Raw genomic sequence first — 15,309 nt, 5'->3', positions numbered from 1 at the left:
GATTATAGTTAAGAATAATATCATAGAAAAAGTATATATTTTCTTCGGATTTTTTAACACTGAAAAATTTGTTTGTTTTTAGAAAAGTTGCGTAAAACGCGTTGTACTTCGACGAAACTGACGATGAATTATAGACATAAAACACGTTTTATCAAGTCCGATACTTTCAATATTGGTATTGGATAGTAATCCCAAATTTTGGTCTATTTTATTCTCACTTTATGAACAGACTGCTGAACCATATCAAATTCAATGCAGAAAATCTATACGCATTTATTTATTATGGAGTTCTGATGCTTTCTTTTAATACAAATGTGATAGTTCCGAAGCATTGTATGTCTTAGATCTATAGGCAAATGGATTACTCAAACAAAGATTGAAATTTCTTTTATATTCCAGAACCGAAGCCTGGTGAAAAAGCCACTGCTCCGAAGTTCGTGCAAAAATTGAAACCACTGACAGTTGTGGATGGTGACATCGCCGAATTAACATGTCAAGTTTCTGGTTCTCCCCGACCCACCATCACTTGGTTCAAGCAAACACAGATCATCAAACCATCTGTGGAATTTCAAGTAAGGTTCAATTATTTGCTTGTATTTCTGATTCGATTGCCATCTAATATTTGAACTAAAACCTGTTACTCTTTCCCTGTTAGTTTGTTAAAGCAAATTAAAATTAATATACAATGTATTCATCACAGATTTTTCAATTGTTAAGCCACATAAAAAGTACGCGTCTATTTTTTTTATTAATCTCATGAAGTTATTTTAACCTCATTTCTAAAATCTAGAGCTCAATTTTCTTACAGATATTTTATGATGATGATTACGTAACCACCCTCATCATCCGAGAAATATTTCCGGAGGATGCTGGGACATATACAGTTGTGGCTAAGAACTCGGCTGGCGTTGCAACAACTACAGCTGAATTGGTCGTTGAAGGTAAAATATTAACAGAACTCATTTTTTTTAATATCTCTAACATTATTGAGAACTCTCTTTATTAATAATTATTATTTAAGATTCGCTTCGATTGTTAAAACCTAAAAATAAGGATTCTAATTTTGCACTAGTCTAATAAACAACACATTTTTGTGCATTCAAAGATTGAGTTTTTATTCTAGTACTTCCTGATATAAAATTTATTACAGTATAGCAGCTGTGATCCCTATATGTCGGGGAATTTTCCTTTGATGCAATTTTCAGTATTAGAATTTTTTTTTCTATGTTATTCTAAGTTTAATAAAGTTGAAATTATTTTGGCAACTATTACTTAAAATAATTTATATTGAATTCATTAAAGTGCTTTCGCAATACAGTATATGTAATAATCCATTCCGTTACTAAGTAAAAACATGCACAATTCTAAGTGTTGACGAAATAACAATTACAATTGTAATTTCACTATTTCTATAAAAATAATTTTATCCAAAAGCACGCCTAGTTTATGATAGTGCAATAATAATGCATTGTTTATATAATCCAGATAGTAATTCAATACTTTTGAAAAAGTTTAATTTTAGATATTCAATTGTCCAGGACATTTTTCGTCTGAAATTTCCATATTCACTTAGAATTTTCATTCTAAAATTACGATAAAATAACCGACAGCAGTCTCTATATCCAATTAACCGTAAAGTTTACGGTAAAGAACAATTTGAACCGTTCATAAAAGCATATTATGGTTAAAAAAAAAGCATGAATATAAACTATACGGTTTTTTAACCACTTACAGTACTGATTGCAAAAATACGGTTCCTAGTAGAACACTGAAGTTAAAGCATCACTGCCTGAGGTCTGTAAGCGGGTGGATGACCAATTTGATCAGCCTGCATAAAGACCGAGGGTGTGCGGTATCGGTCCTCATTAAACTCTTCTACCGTAAAGTGCTCAACTTCGTGCTCAGGTCGTAGCAGCTACTGAAGCGTGGGAGCGATCCCCTCTGCAGAGGATCAAAATTGCGATGTCGTGAATGCGGATCATCCTCTAGGATGCTTCCCCGATCATCGCCTATAGCCTGTTGTGCCGTTCTAGGGCGACGTAAATAGAATACCTACCTACCTTAACCATTTACAACTAGCATGGTTTCAAAACCGTAAAAACACGCTTAACTGGACATTGGAGCTAGACTTTTCGTTAGGTAATGGGCTTTGAAATTAGGTTGTAGTTTATCAAATGCACTGTAGAATGTGGTTTAATTAGTTTATCGCGTTGCTTTACCTATTGCAAGAGATGGAAAACTTTTTAGTCTTTTTTGTGTGAAGCAGATTTATGGTGCTGCCAACTACACGTGGAAGAAGGTATCGTGTTCTATTAGTCCAGGGTCAAAAACTGGAGTGCAGCATGCTGGAAACTCTTCATGTGTTGAAGAAAATATTATAGTGTCAAAGCTGGGACTCGAACCTTCGTTCAGTCGGTCATGAGATTGACAGATTAACCCTCTCGGCTATAATATAGTTGGAGTGATAAAATTCTGATTGTTTAACAGTATTAGATGAGAAAGTTAGTAAACGGTTTTTCTCACAGTCATCAATTTGAATACCATCTTATTTATGGTTATTTGACTGTTTTGTTTGGACAGGGTAAAATAACGACGACATAAATTGTTATTTAACAATTTTTGTTTTCCGCGAAATTTTTAACAATGTTGTTAATTTGTTCCCAAATTTATAATTCTCGAATTTTCAAAATCGGCAATTTGTTGAAAGTTTCACTAAACCATCAACATTTTTAGTGCTTACATTTATCAAGTACGTTTTATTTAAAATCCACTATTCACGCTTTTATTCTTAACAGCCCCATTATCTGAGCATGGTACTGATCTTTATCCATCGTCCAGAGCCAGTTTATCTCGGCAGTCCTCTCTCACAGATATACTGGAAGGTCTATTCCCAGTGTTTTCCGAGAAACCTAAAGACAAGACAGTCGATGAAGGAAAGCCGGTGGAGCTTGTCTGCAAAGTATCTGGAATCCCTGAACCGACGGTATTTTCTTTTTGATATTATATGCTACCACTTTATATTATGTTGATCTTTATTTTGATTTATTTTTAGCAAATTTCCATTATCACATCAAACTGATTTATAATTAAATATTAGTCATATTAAATAGGGGCTTTAAATGGTTCTTAATTGATGGAGGTTAAATTAAAAGAAAAAGTTTTCGCAGAGAAGGAATGAAGATCCGTTGCTTTGAACATTAGCTCTTGCATCTATATGAGGTGCCTTCAAAGAAAAATAAAATATTATTACGACTCCCTTTTGAGGAATGCCGTCAGCCGACAGTGAAATTGCACATGTCAGATTTGTTCTTCTTTCTCTGTGAGGTTTTAGGTGGTCGGTTCAACACCTCCTAGAAAGAACAGGCCTCAGCACGGGTTACCATAAATATCCCTTAGTAGTCCAAACGTAATGACATATTTTTTATTTTCAACCACTGCGCAACTTAGTACCCCTGCGCAACTTAGTACTGCGCAGTTAACTTCGTCACATCGGACTACTAAATTGATCCGTGCTGAGGCCTTTCTACTTCTGGGAGGTGTTGGTCCGTCACTCACTGATTCATTGATTATCGGATCTGATATGACTCATGGAGAGATAAGGACATGGCTAGGTAACAGAGAGTATGCGTCATCTGCACTGTTGTTGTATACATAGTTTTCTGTGTTCAAAGAGAGTAAACCCAATCCATAGTCAACTCTAAAAATTGTAAGTTTTAAGGTGAGTGGTTGTAAAGGTGATTTGATCCCTCCTCAGACTAAAAACGGGATCATCTATTAAGATGATCTTAGATGATAACGGTGCTTCTTTGTTCTGTAACACCGGACCGAATAATGCTAAAAAAAATATTCCTACTTTTACAATATTTCAAGCTATAAAAAGCGTAGCTTAAACCCCGTTCCGTAAGTGACACAAAAAAGGGGATGGCTTGACGTGGGAGAATGGCAACACGTCATCGGTAACTGGCAAAGGAGACGTGGAATTTGGACTCTAGGACGCGCAAGATCCAAGTTAGAAAAAAAAATGATTTTAAGCATGCCTATCATTTGTTTATTTCACAGTGAAATTACAAAATTTGATTTAACTGACGGAATTACTCTAGTATTTTAAAATTATATTGTTCAAATAGCTTTATTATTTTGTTTCTTCACTGGAAGGAGTTAATGTATGAGTGTTCATTTTCTTAATGTTCTAAAAATAAGTTTGAATATATGATGAACACTTTTCGTTTGTTTAATCGATGCTATCAACCAGCAATATGATGTATGCTTTATTTATTTATTTTTTTGAAATGCAGATCACGTGGTTGAGAAATCAAAAACCATTGAAGGAATCTGATAGAATCGAGATCAAAACTGTTTCGGAAGATCTAGAGATTACGACGCAAACTGTTATAATCAAATCTGCCAAACCTGAGGATGCCGGAACTTATGAGATAATAGCAGAGAATAGGGAAGGGAAGTCAGTCATATCTCTCATTCTCAATGTGACTGGTAAGAAAATTAGAATGGATTGATGTATAATAATTGAATTGAGTTTTGAATGATATGATGCTTTGTTTTCTTCAAATTTTTTTAAAGAAAAATATGAACAGCAGAAAATAAAAACAGAAACTCGTATGACATATGATATAATTTAGTACTAATCTTTATTTTAATATTTATGTTTTGAGGTGTAAACCTTAAATAGGCAAATTATTTACCACATATCATAATTTTAACGACTGAATCACAGACATTAATTTTTTGCTTACGGACTCGGATTTTTGACCTTCAAACTTGGGAATCTTCTTGAACTCGAGGATCTTCTTCACTTGTAAAAATTTTTACTCCATCACAGATCATCTCTTTTACGAAAGATTACATTAAATATTTCGTTTCAATATAAATTTTATCTCTCAAAATTTAGTTGTAAAAAACCAATATATTGAAAGGTTTGTTAAAAACGAATTATTTTGCTCAATACAATAAAACAGAAAAGAAATAAAATTGAAACCATGTGAACAATTTTAAAAAAAATTCATTGCATTTAGTAAACTCTATGCTTTTAACTTAAAAATCTTTATAAATTTTGTAATTATAAATTAAGTTCAATCCAGACTTGTTTGGATACCAAATTATCACATCTGTTTTTTGGACTGTAAAACTTATGAAAGCAATTTTTTTTAAAAAAATAATGCAAAGAAAGGCATGAAACAGTAATAAACTTGTTTCAAAAGAATTATTTTTATCATAATTCTCGAATTAACTGTTTTTTATTTATGGTAGAAAAACCCAAGAAACCAAAAGATGAACCTCCAGTTTTCATTCAGACTTACAGTGATACAACATGTACAGAAAAGGATACAGTCACTCTTACTGTGAAAGTACAGGGTACTCCTCCACCAGAGGTCACTTGGTACAAGTACGTACAAAAAGTTATCATGTTCATTCTCGCAACTTATAAACTAACATTCGTTACATTTGGAATCATATTTCAGCATTGATATTGAAAAGTCAATGCTGAATATAATCCGATATCAAAGTAAATCATGATATATTGTAAGAAGTGTTCTTACGTGGGAACAACACCTTTTAATTTAATTAATTTTCAATATTTTCTTGAAATCATAATTTTTTTAATTAATTTCAATAATTTTAAAAAATCACGATTTTTTTTTTAATTTTCGTAATTTTTAATTCAAAATTGCAAATTTTGTAATTATTCTTCAGAGAAGTTAAAAATCTATTAAAATATCTCGTAATTCTGTTTATTTTCCTTTTTTAAAATCAAGACTACACCCAGAAACATTTTAGTTTGAACTTTTTAGGTTAAGACATATAATGCTTTATAAAGAAAAAATATAAATAAATGAAAACTTCGTTACAAAATTAATGAAAAAATTTAAATAAATCAAATTCTCCCAATTGGATAATATATATTTTGTGCTATGTAGACTGAAAAATCTTGAATGAAGCAAAAATAAAAGTGCATAAATAAACATACTATAGTTCTAAATGCATATGTAATTACATTATAGTTATGTGGTCTTGCGTATGTTGGACAAGATAATTCTACCCTTAAATTTACCATTACCAAAATTACCACTTAAACACGATAGAGAAGTGCTCCTAACAACAGAAACACTGCTCTTCATCTACCGAACTAGAATTTCCTGGAATCATTGCATATTTTGAAATATTCTAATAATTTAGTTAATGATCTTCCTAGTGTTCGCACCGTTTCCCAATATTTGGAAAACTATTGCAATTCAATCTTTTCTAAGCTGGGGTTCCCGCAGGGACCGATCAAGACAAATTCAGGCCCAAGGTCCACGAAATTTCCGGGCCCCTAACAAAATATTTTGAAATTAAATTTATGAAGAGTAGTCCTAACAATAAAAAGAATCTATTGAACTTCGTCTATGGAACTTCTTAATTCAAGAGAAACATTTTAAAAATTTTGAAAGCAGACAATTGAAGATTATTTTTCCAAGATAAAGTTTACGCATCAAAATATTAAAGCAAAATATGAAATGTTGTGAAAATAACAATAGTTTGATGACCACAAACAAGTGAAATCAGAGATTTTTGCTAAAAGTCACTGATTAGCTGAATTATTTTAAAGATTGTAGCCCTCCATCTACAGCTTTACATATTTGTTAAGAATAAGATATTAGTTCTTGTTGACACTAATCATTCATTTATAAGAGACTTTGCGAATATGCATTCTCGATGCATTTGCTTAAGCCGTTGGGGTAAAATTGCACCAATTAAAATTTAGCTGTACTTTGGAACTTGATAAGTGCAATGTTTACGCGAGTTTGGCTTATCACAATATAAGGAAAATTTGAAATAAAAAAATGCCTTTTTTGAGAAAAACTGTTTCTTTCAGTATTTAAAAAAGGTAATATTGTGGACTTTTTATTAATTCTTGAGGCGCCCCAGAAAGTGTGGGCCCGAGCCTATCGGGCCTAGTCGATAATCAGGCCCTGGGTACCCGCCAAACTCTCTTGCACCTGTATTTTCTAAAATTATCTTGCTTAAACTTTTAGCGTACTTCTGTTCATTGTAGTTTATCATTTGGTGATATCAACACTGAGAAAGGTTCATGTTGATAAAACGGAAATTATAGTGTGCTTATTTTCGCACGCGTTTTTTATTCGCTTTTTTTTATTTAATAATCAAATATCCTTTTTTTTGTTTCCAAATCAGTTTTTTTCTTTTAATTTTGATAAATATTACTTAATTTGTTACTGCCTCATTTATCATGTTTTACTTGATTTACTTAACAAGACAATTTACTGCAAAATTTGTCTCTTTCATTTATGGTGTTATATTCTATAAGAAAATTTATGATTATTTTTATTATTATTATTATAAGTCTCTTAAACCTATGTCAATTTAAGAACAGAAAATCGAATGCCGTTTAGAATATTGCACCACATATTCTTTGAATCATTTAATTAATTTATCTACAATTACTAAAGTTTACCCTTTCTTTTTTTTCTGTTACCGTATTTTATAAAAAGTCTTTTTTTTTTATTCTTAGATTTTCCCTCGACATTTGTTTAATTAGTTTATTAAAATTCTGATTGTTAAGATTCTTAACTTAGGTTTATAAATAGGTTCGATGGCTGTCGTTATTATGAATTATTTTTAATAAAAATGGATAATAAAAGAAAAAAGGTAATGAAAGGTAAAGAATCGAGTAAATAAATAGGCGTATTAGGAAATTGACAAGTCAGTGAAAATTGACAAGTCAGTGAAAATTAATTTTAATACAAATGAATAAAGGAAGAAAATGAAAAGGTGATGAAGAACGTTAAATTGTAAACGTGCGTATTAGGAAAATGGCGAGTCAGTGAAAATTATTTTTAATGTAAAGGAATAAAAGAAGAAAAGAAAACAGTTCAGTAGAACATTAATTAGTAAATATGCGTATTAGGGAATTTACGAATCAGTTAATCTGCTCGTTGGTGAATGAACGAATCTACATATTTGTTTTATAAGCGAATGATTGAATTGGTGTAACAGATCATAAATAAATAGCTTATAAAAGAATAATTTTCCGTGCAGCAGTCGGTAGCCTCATTAAAAATATCAACATAAGCTAATCAATCAGATTGCAAATAAATAAATAAAAAGTAGTTTATGAAACTACAATTTTTTGAACGATAGACAACAGCTAGTTTGGAGAAGGAGTGTTTTGCTTTCTAAGTTTGTTTTAATTTATTTAAATCACCCTGAAATGGTTCAGAAAGTTTAAAATTGTTCTTTTAGGAACGGCAAAGAGATAAAACCATCAAAATCTCTAAAACCAACTTCGACCGACAATGTTCACACCCTTGTTATATCAGATTCAAAGAAGGATGATACAGGAGAATATAAATGTGTGGCTAAAAATCCAAAGGGAAAAGTGGAACACACTTCTAAAGTCACTGTTCAAAGTAAGTTCGAAGCACTTTTTTTTTATACAGAAGTACGGTGTTTTCAAGGACATAACATTTAAGCATACCTTATAATAAACCATATAATTTTTTTTTCAGAGAAGGGAGTAGATTTTGTAGATAAATTGTATGACTCTGAAGTGAAAGAAAGGGAAACTGCAATCTTTTCTGTGGAATTAACACATCCTGATGCTGAGGTTAGTTTCAAATTTGTTTTTGGCTTTTGTTAAGAATTCTTTTGAAGTGTTGTTTTATCACCTTAATACAAGAGAAACTTATTCAGAAGGTGATAAAACAACACTTCAATAGTGACCCGGACGTGATATGAACTTGTCAACATTGGTAGATGGTCCACGTTAAACAGTTGATTTGCTTAAAAATACTGCTCAAAGAAAAAAAAAATCCGGTGGAGTAAATAAAACTTCCCGGTCAATAAACAAAATTGAAGAAAAAACAATAATGAGCAAAATAAAATAAACAAAATAATAAATAAAAAAACAGCATGAATACACTACTGGAATCTGTTCATCGAACTCTATCACAGATAAAATTCTGGAAGGGGAGTTATGTGACGTAACTACCACTATAAATATTAAATACCAATTCACTATTATGTAAGACATGTTAACTTGATTCTATCTTGAGGTACCTCTTGATAGAATCAAGTTAATTGATATTCAATATTTATAGTGGTAGTTACGCCACATATTTTCCTCTTTTCAATTTTACAGTTTTCTTAACTGTTTTTGTTACTACTTTTTATTTTCCCTTTATGTATTGAATGTAGTTTAAAAACCTTTCCCCATGGGGAAAAAAAGTAAAAGTTCAATTCTTTAAACACGAAAAAAGGTTTAATTTTAAACTGAACTGAGAAAAAAAGTATGGTCAAAACTAACTGAATAAGGTACAATTTTCTGTCTTTCCGGCTCTATGGGAACACCAAAAAAAGTCGATAATTTTTAACGAAGCGCTTAGGGTAATAATTTTAGTTAAATTAACGATAAAATATGCTTTAATAATGCGTGATGAAATTTGGTAAATGTGGTAAAATTTGGTCATTTTAGTATGATACCTTATAGCATGACATAAAACCTTTTATTTATTTTACCTGTTTTCAAAATTTTTAGTGATAAGAACTATAGTTTTGAAAACCAAAATTTCCATATGTGTGTACGATTACCATATGTGTGTATGAAAATATAAAGCGTATTTTGGTTTAATTTTACCAAAATTGATAAAAAGAAATTATTAGGCTTTAAAACGGAGTCGTCATTTTGGCGATATTTTTGAACCTAGAAGAGTGTTTTCAAAAAAATAATGAATAATTCAATTTTTTGTACCATATTTTTTATGAGCTTAGAACGCGTTGGAGTAACTTTCCCTATATTAAAAAATTATATCACTGGGAGATAGTGAGTGTTCGACAATGTCGACCTTCTTCCATGAAAAGGTACCCCTCCATAGACTCGATTTAACATGTCTTATATACTGGTGAATTGGAATTGTATTTTTGTAGTGGTAGACGTACTACAATAACAAATACTTTTTGTTAAAACGCCAGTTTTATTACAAGCATAGAGGGTGCTCGCTAAGGTGCACAAAACTTAACCTAACAGTCTTGAATAACTGTTATGAACAGTCAGCACATAATTCCCTAATTCCGTCATTATTTCAAGTGACGAAAGAACTTTTTTAAGAACCCTCTTAAACCATGTTTTTCTTTCATTTCATGAATATGATAGTTTTATTATGAATAATTTTGTAATTTTCATTATTTTAAATGATCCTTATGTTTCATAGTTAGTCCCAATGTCTTAATTTTTACTTCTATAGTAAGGACGATAATTAAAGAACAGTCAGAACGAATCTAACAAACTACGCCCGTTGGCATAATAAGCTGCCTTGAACGGTGAATCGTTTTCGTTCTGTGTCTTTTTACTCTGGTTAAGTAGCTGACCATACATTGCAATACACTTGTAGCAGTTATACATGAATACTATCTAACTATTAGGGGGAGTAAAGTAAGTAATGTCGTTTCGGTGCATTTGATTTTTTTTATCAGGGTTTTATTTTTAATTAATAATGAATTCACCCTCGTTAGCAATAACCTTTCAATGCCGGGTGGAAAATGAATCGAAAAAATTAAATGGTTTCTAGCACTAACGGATATCTAATGAAGCCGAAACGATATTCTTTCCGGTCCCCCTAATATATAAAGCATTGTCTAATACACATGTTATCCATAGGTAACTTGGCACAAAGATGGTGAACAGATAAAGCCCAGTGACCGAGTGAAATTTGTGGAAGATGATTGCGTACGGAAACTGGTTATAGAAAACGCTGGTGTGAATGACGAGGGCGAATATACCTGCGTCTTGGGAGAGAAGGAATGCACCGCTGAATTAGTTGTCATTGGTGAGAATAGAAAGTTTTTTATTTCTTTTAATTGCGTTTTGGAGCGCTCTTCTAACCTTTTGTTGTAGACTATAAATTGGTACCAAAATAAATTTAAAAAAAAAACGATGTTATCATGGAACTGATACCTTAACAATTTTCAGCATTAGCGCATTATTTACTACCCATATGGTTTAAACTACCATTGCTTATTTTACATAATAATTGAAACTGTATATTAATGTGATTTTCTTAAAATTTATACTTAAGTTGTTTTTTTCGTAATATTTTATTTTTGGGTCTAATATGATAAATTTTATCCAATTTCTTGCGCGAATGGATATGCGTTTAGCTAAAAAGGCTTTCCATGAGAAAAAAAAGCCACTAAAAACGCAACTTGATTTTCAAATATTTAAACATTGAGGATGGTTATTTTTTGCATGATATCATTAATTAACATCAGTCGTCTATATTTCTCTTGATAAACCCTTATATTTACCTACATCTTTTATTTACTGAAAATCTTTCATTTATTTGCTTTACTACCAAAACATAAATAAATTACTGTGTTTGTTTTATTAACTGAAAAAACAGGAATTTTATTTTATAGCATTGAACTACCGATTTAATTTATGGGTGTTCGATTACTGATGTTCAACTCCGTAACTTTGTAAGTTTGAAACCATTCCAGGAGACAAGGGAATTCCTTGATCAAGTATTGGAAAATTCCAAATGAAATTGCGGCAAAAAGTTCCGGCACTCTGAGTGCCAATACTTTTTACTGTGAAATCCATTTATACTGGAGCATGTTATGAAGCATAAAATCTGATATACCGTAATTTTTACAGTAATAATTACTGTAAAATAACTGAATCACTCCAAATAAATAAATATTGATATGAAATTTACGGTATACTATTTTACAGTAAATATGGATTTTACGGATGATGCAGACAAAGTGTTGGTACTTTATACCGTAATTTGAACTGGAATTTCTCACAGTGTAGTTTCTACCATTCGAAAAAATATATATTCTGAAATAAAAATATTTTCTCAATTTTTTTAAAATATAATATTTGTTTTACTATTCTTAATATTTATTTCTCTATACCCATATTTTCTTCTAATTTTTTTTAAGAAATGCCTGCTGATTTCAAAGGTGATATGAAAGATGTTACAGTTGCCACAGAACAAAACGCATCTTTTGATGTTGAACTTACAAAAGGTGATGCAAGGGCTAGATGGTTTAAAGATGGTACGAAATTTTTATTTATAAATTTATTTATTTGTACTTTTTATGAAACAACGAAAATAAATCACTATATTTTTTTTCATACATATATTACACTATATAATGTATTTTCAGGGGAGGAAATCGATTTTAGCGATCATGTTATGCTCAAAATAGATGGAAAACGGCAAAAACTCATTATCTACAATGCAACTTTCGAAGACGTTGGTACATACACATGTGTTGTTGGTAACAAGAAAAAATCGGCCAAACTAAAAGTGGAAGGTAATTATTTTAATAATTGTTTCACCCTGGCCTATCATTTATTGTAAAAAAATTTTCACGGACTTTAATGAAACATTGAAAAAACAATGTATATGATAAATTTATATTTATAATTTTTCAGCTCCAACTGTAGAATTCACTGCGAAGTTGCCGGAAAAAATGACTGTCCCCCAGGACACAGATGTCACATTTACTGTTGAACTTTCGAGAAAAGATGTGCCCGTGCAGTGGCTCAAAAACGGAAAACCAATTCCGGAGAAAGAAAAAGATAAATTCAAGTTCATAAAGGATCGCAATGTTTATAAACTTGTTGTTCAAAGTGCTCAGAAAGACGATCAGGCTGAATACTGCTGTGTTGCTGGAAATGTTAAAAGCGTAACGAAATTGCAAGTACAAGGTAATGAATGTGACACTTTGTCTTGTTAATTCAATTAACAAAAAAAAAATGAATTTCGTATAAATATCTTCCCTTACATACACAGCTGTATCACTATTTGCAATAAAACTCTATGAGATTAGGTGTTCACGTTAGCCAAGAAAGCTTGCAAAACAATCTATATATTAGGGGGACCGGAAAGTAATGTCGTTTCGGCGCATTTGATATTGTTATCAAGATTTAATTTTTAATCAATAATGTATTCACCCTCGTTAGCAACAACCTTTCAATGCCGGATCGGAAATGAATCGATAAAACTGAATTGGTTTTTAAGACTAACGAATATTTAATGCGCCGAAACGACATTACTTTCCAGTCCTCCTAATATTTACTGGCTCAATGTTCTGCGTATTATTCCCCCTCATGCAATTAAAAGCCACCTCAAATGAAAATAAAATTGATAATTCGTTGCAAAAAATATACTCACTGGTAAAATGAACAAATTACATCCTAACATGTATATTAAGTATATTTTTATATTTAACAGTGTCTTACAACTTAAGACTTTGCAATAAAGTAAGCCCCCACGATTTTTTTCGCACCCTGTCTCTCTCTTAGCATTTTATGCATTAATTATCTGAAAATAATAGTATACTTTTACGATATTTAGTTAAAATCTTTCATAAAATTTGGATAGAAAATATGTGCTTTTTATTGATTGTTGGCACAAAGTAGATATAATTCGCTCGAATACCAATTGTACTTGTTTTGTGTTAAAATTAGTGATAAACATTCGAGTCTTAAGAGAAACTAATATAAACTGTAGTAATCTTACTAACTAAATAAAATAAAAATAAAAACTAAACAAAATTGAGGAGACTTTTGTAGAATTCATAGGGAATAAATTTAGCATATATAAAAACTTTTAACCCCTCTCCCCAAAAAAGCCAAAAATGTTTTATTGAGGTTTAATTGGCCCTTAGAACTCTGAATTTTGTTAATTACTGTACGTGTAATGGGTTCTTTTATAAATGCAAAAGGTAAATATTTGTTACTATTTATTAACTTGTCTTGAATTAAGGGAACTGATGCATTACTGTATGCTTCTTAAAAAGAATCGATTTTTGAATGGTTAAATTACTAATGATGTTCTTTTTTGTTTCATGTAGAAGCTCATGCAGAGTTCACTCTAAAATTGCGTGATGTGATTGTCCGGGAAAGTGATACAGCGACTCTTCTTGTTGAAGTGACCAGAGAGACATTCGAAGTCCGGTGGATGAAGGATGGTCAGACGTTGAAACCCACAGATAGGTTCGTAATGGAGAGAGAAGGGTGCAGGCGACGACTTATCATTAAAGACACCAGCTTAGATGATAGGGGCATGTATACTTGTGTTCTAGAAGAAAAAGCTTGTTCATCTACTCTTACGGTTGAAGGTAAATGTTGTTTTATTATATAGAACATAAGCGAATGACCTAATGATTCATGTAATTTTTAAGAAGAACCTATAGTTATCGATATCCTAAATTTAAAGCTGGATATTTAGCTTCAAAAGACTTAACTGATAAAAACTGTAGGAGGACAATTTATTGTTTGTTCAATTATTGTTAAATATATTATTAAAAACTTTATATATTTTATAATTGTTTTATGATTAAGCAATTGCTTGAATAGATATATAATGAGCATCATACATAATAGTTTAAATCCTTAAACTCTTAAGCGACACTCCTCCTTTAAAATGTAAAATTTTTCAACTTTTCATGTCTTAATTTTGCGTAACCGATTTCTTTTACAATTATTAGTTAACCATGTATCAAAAATATGCAGGCAATTAGTTTTGTATTTTTAACGGTTGTGACTATAATTTAAATGGGTGTTTAGAAACTAACCAAAGAAATGAACTTTAAATTTAAGTAATTAACTAAATTGTAACCTAAGTTGTTAAAATTAAGCTTAATGGTTTTACCATAGATAATATCTGTCTTCAGTATTTAACCATACTTAATGCTTAATTTAAATTTTAAAAAAATCGAATACTTCATGAACAGCCATTTGTCTTCTAAGGAAGAAATATTAGATGTCTACAGCCCATAAATTTGAAGTCATGCAAGGTAAATTTTAATTTCCAAACTAATGGCCTGACTGCAGCCTTGTGGTCAGCATTGCGCAACTATCATCATTATTTCTCGTGCAAGCTGGTACGCATCAATTTAAAACTGAAAGGGCTTTAATCTACACCTTCTGGAAAAGAGAAAGCCTTCGCATATGTTACCATAAACAAGAAATCCAATTCCGAAGTAGTAGTCCGAACGTTGTGACATCTTTTTTAATCTCTCTCACTGCGCAGTTTAGTAGTCCAGACGTTATGAAATCATTCCTTAATTACTTCCACTCCGCAGTTTAGTGGTTCAGACGTTGTGGAATCTTTTTTAATACCTCCCATCGCGCAGTTTATGTTCGTTACGTCAGACTACAGAATTTATCCGTGCGGAGGCTTTATTTCTTCTAGGAGGTGTTTCTTTAATTCGCTTGAAGCGTTTGAACCCTGTCCTTATCAGTGACCGCAATTTTCCTTAACTTCCTTAACTCTTGCG

At 31.3% G+C, this 15,309-nt stretch overlaps 1 protein-coding gene across 9 annotated transcripts in view; it reads left to right on the top strand.

Moving 5' to 3' along the window:
* LOC107439667 (uncharacterized) overlaps nt 1–15,309 on the top strand; it is a 392,882-nt gene that overhangs the window by 353,287 nt on the left and 24,286 nt on the right. For all 9 annotated transcript variants that reach the window (XM_087168223.1, XM_087168215.1, XM_087168217.1 and 6 more), the window contains 12 exons: nt 400–572; nt 809–941; nt 2,796–2,983; nt 4,296–4,491; nt 5,266–5,401; nt 8,260–8,426; nt 8,526–8,623; nt 10,673–10,841; nt 11,959–12,075; nt 12,187–12,336; nt 12,458–12,733; nt 13,882–14,148. In XM_087168223.1, the coding sequence (XP_087024349.1) occupies nt 400–572; nt 809–941; nt 2,796–2,983; nt 4,296–4,491; nt 5,266–5,401; nt 8,260–8,426; nt 8,526–8,623; nt 10,673–10,841; nt 11,959–12,075; nt 12,187–12,336; nt 12,458–12,733; nt 13,882–14,148 (2,070 nt within the window). The remainder of the gene's footprint in view (nt 1–399; nt 573–808; nt 942–2,795; nt 2,984–4,295; nt 4,492–5,265; nt 5,402–8,259; nt 8,427–8,525; nt 8,624–10,672; nt 10,842–11,958; nt 12,076–12,186; nt 12,337–12,457; nt 12,734–13,881; nt 14,149–15,309) is intronic.

This window comes from Parasteatoda tepidariorum, chromosome 7, assembly GCF_982258835.1.
Source record: "Parasteatoda tepidariorum strain Cologne lab strain chromosome 7, Ptep-v5.0, whole genome shotgun sequence".
Lineage (NCBI taxonomy): Eukaryota > Metazoa > Arthropoda > Arachnida > Araneae > Theridiidae > Parasteatoda > Parasteatoda tepidariorum.
This window is presented reverse-complemented; position numbering and strand designations above follow the sequence as displayed.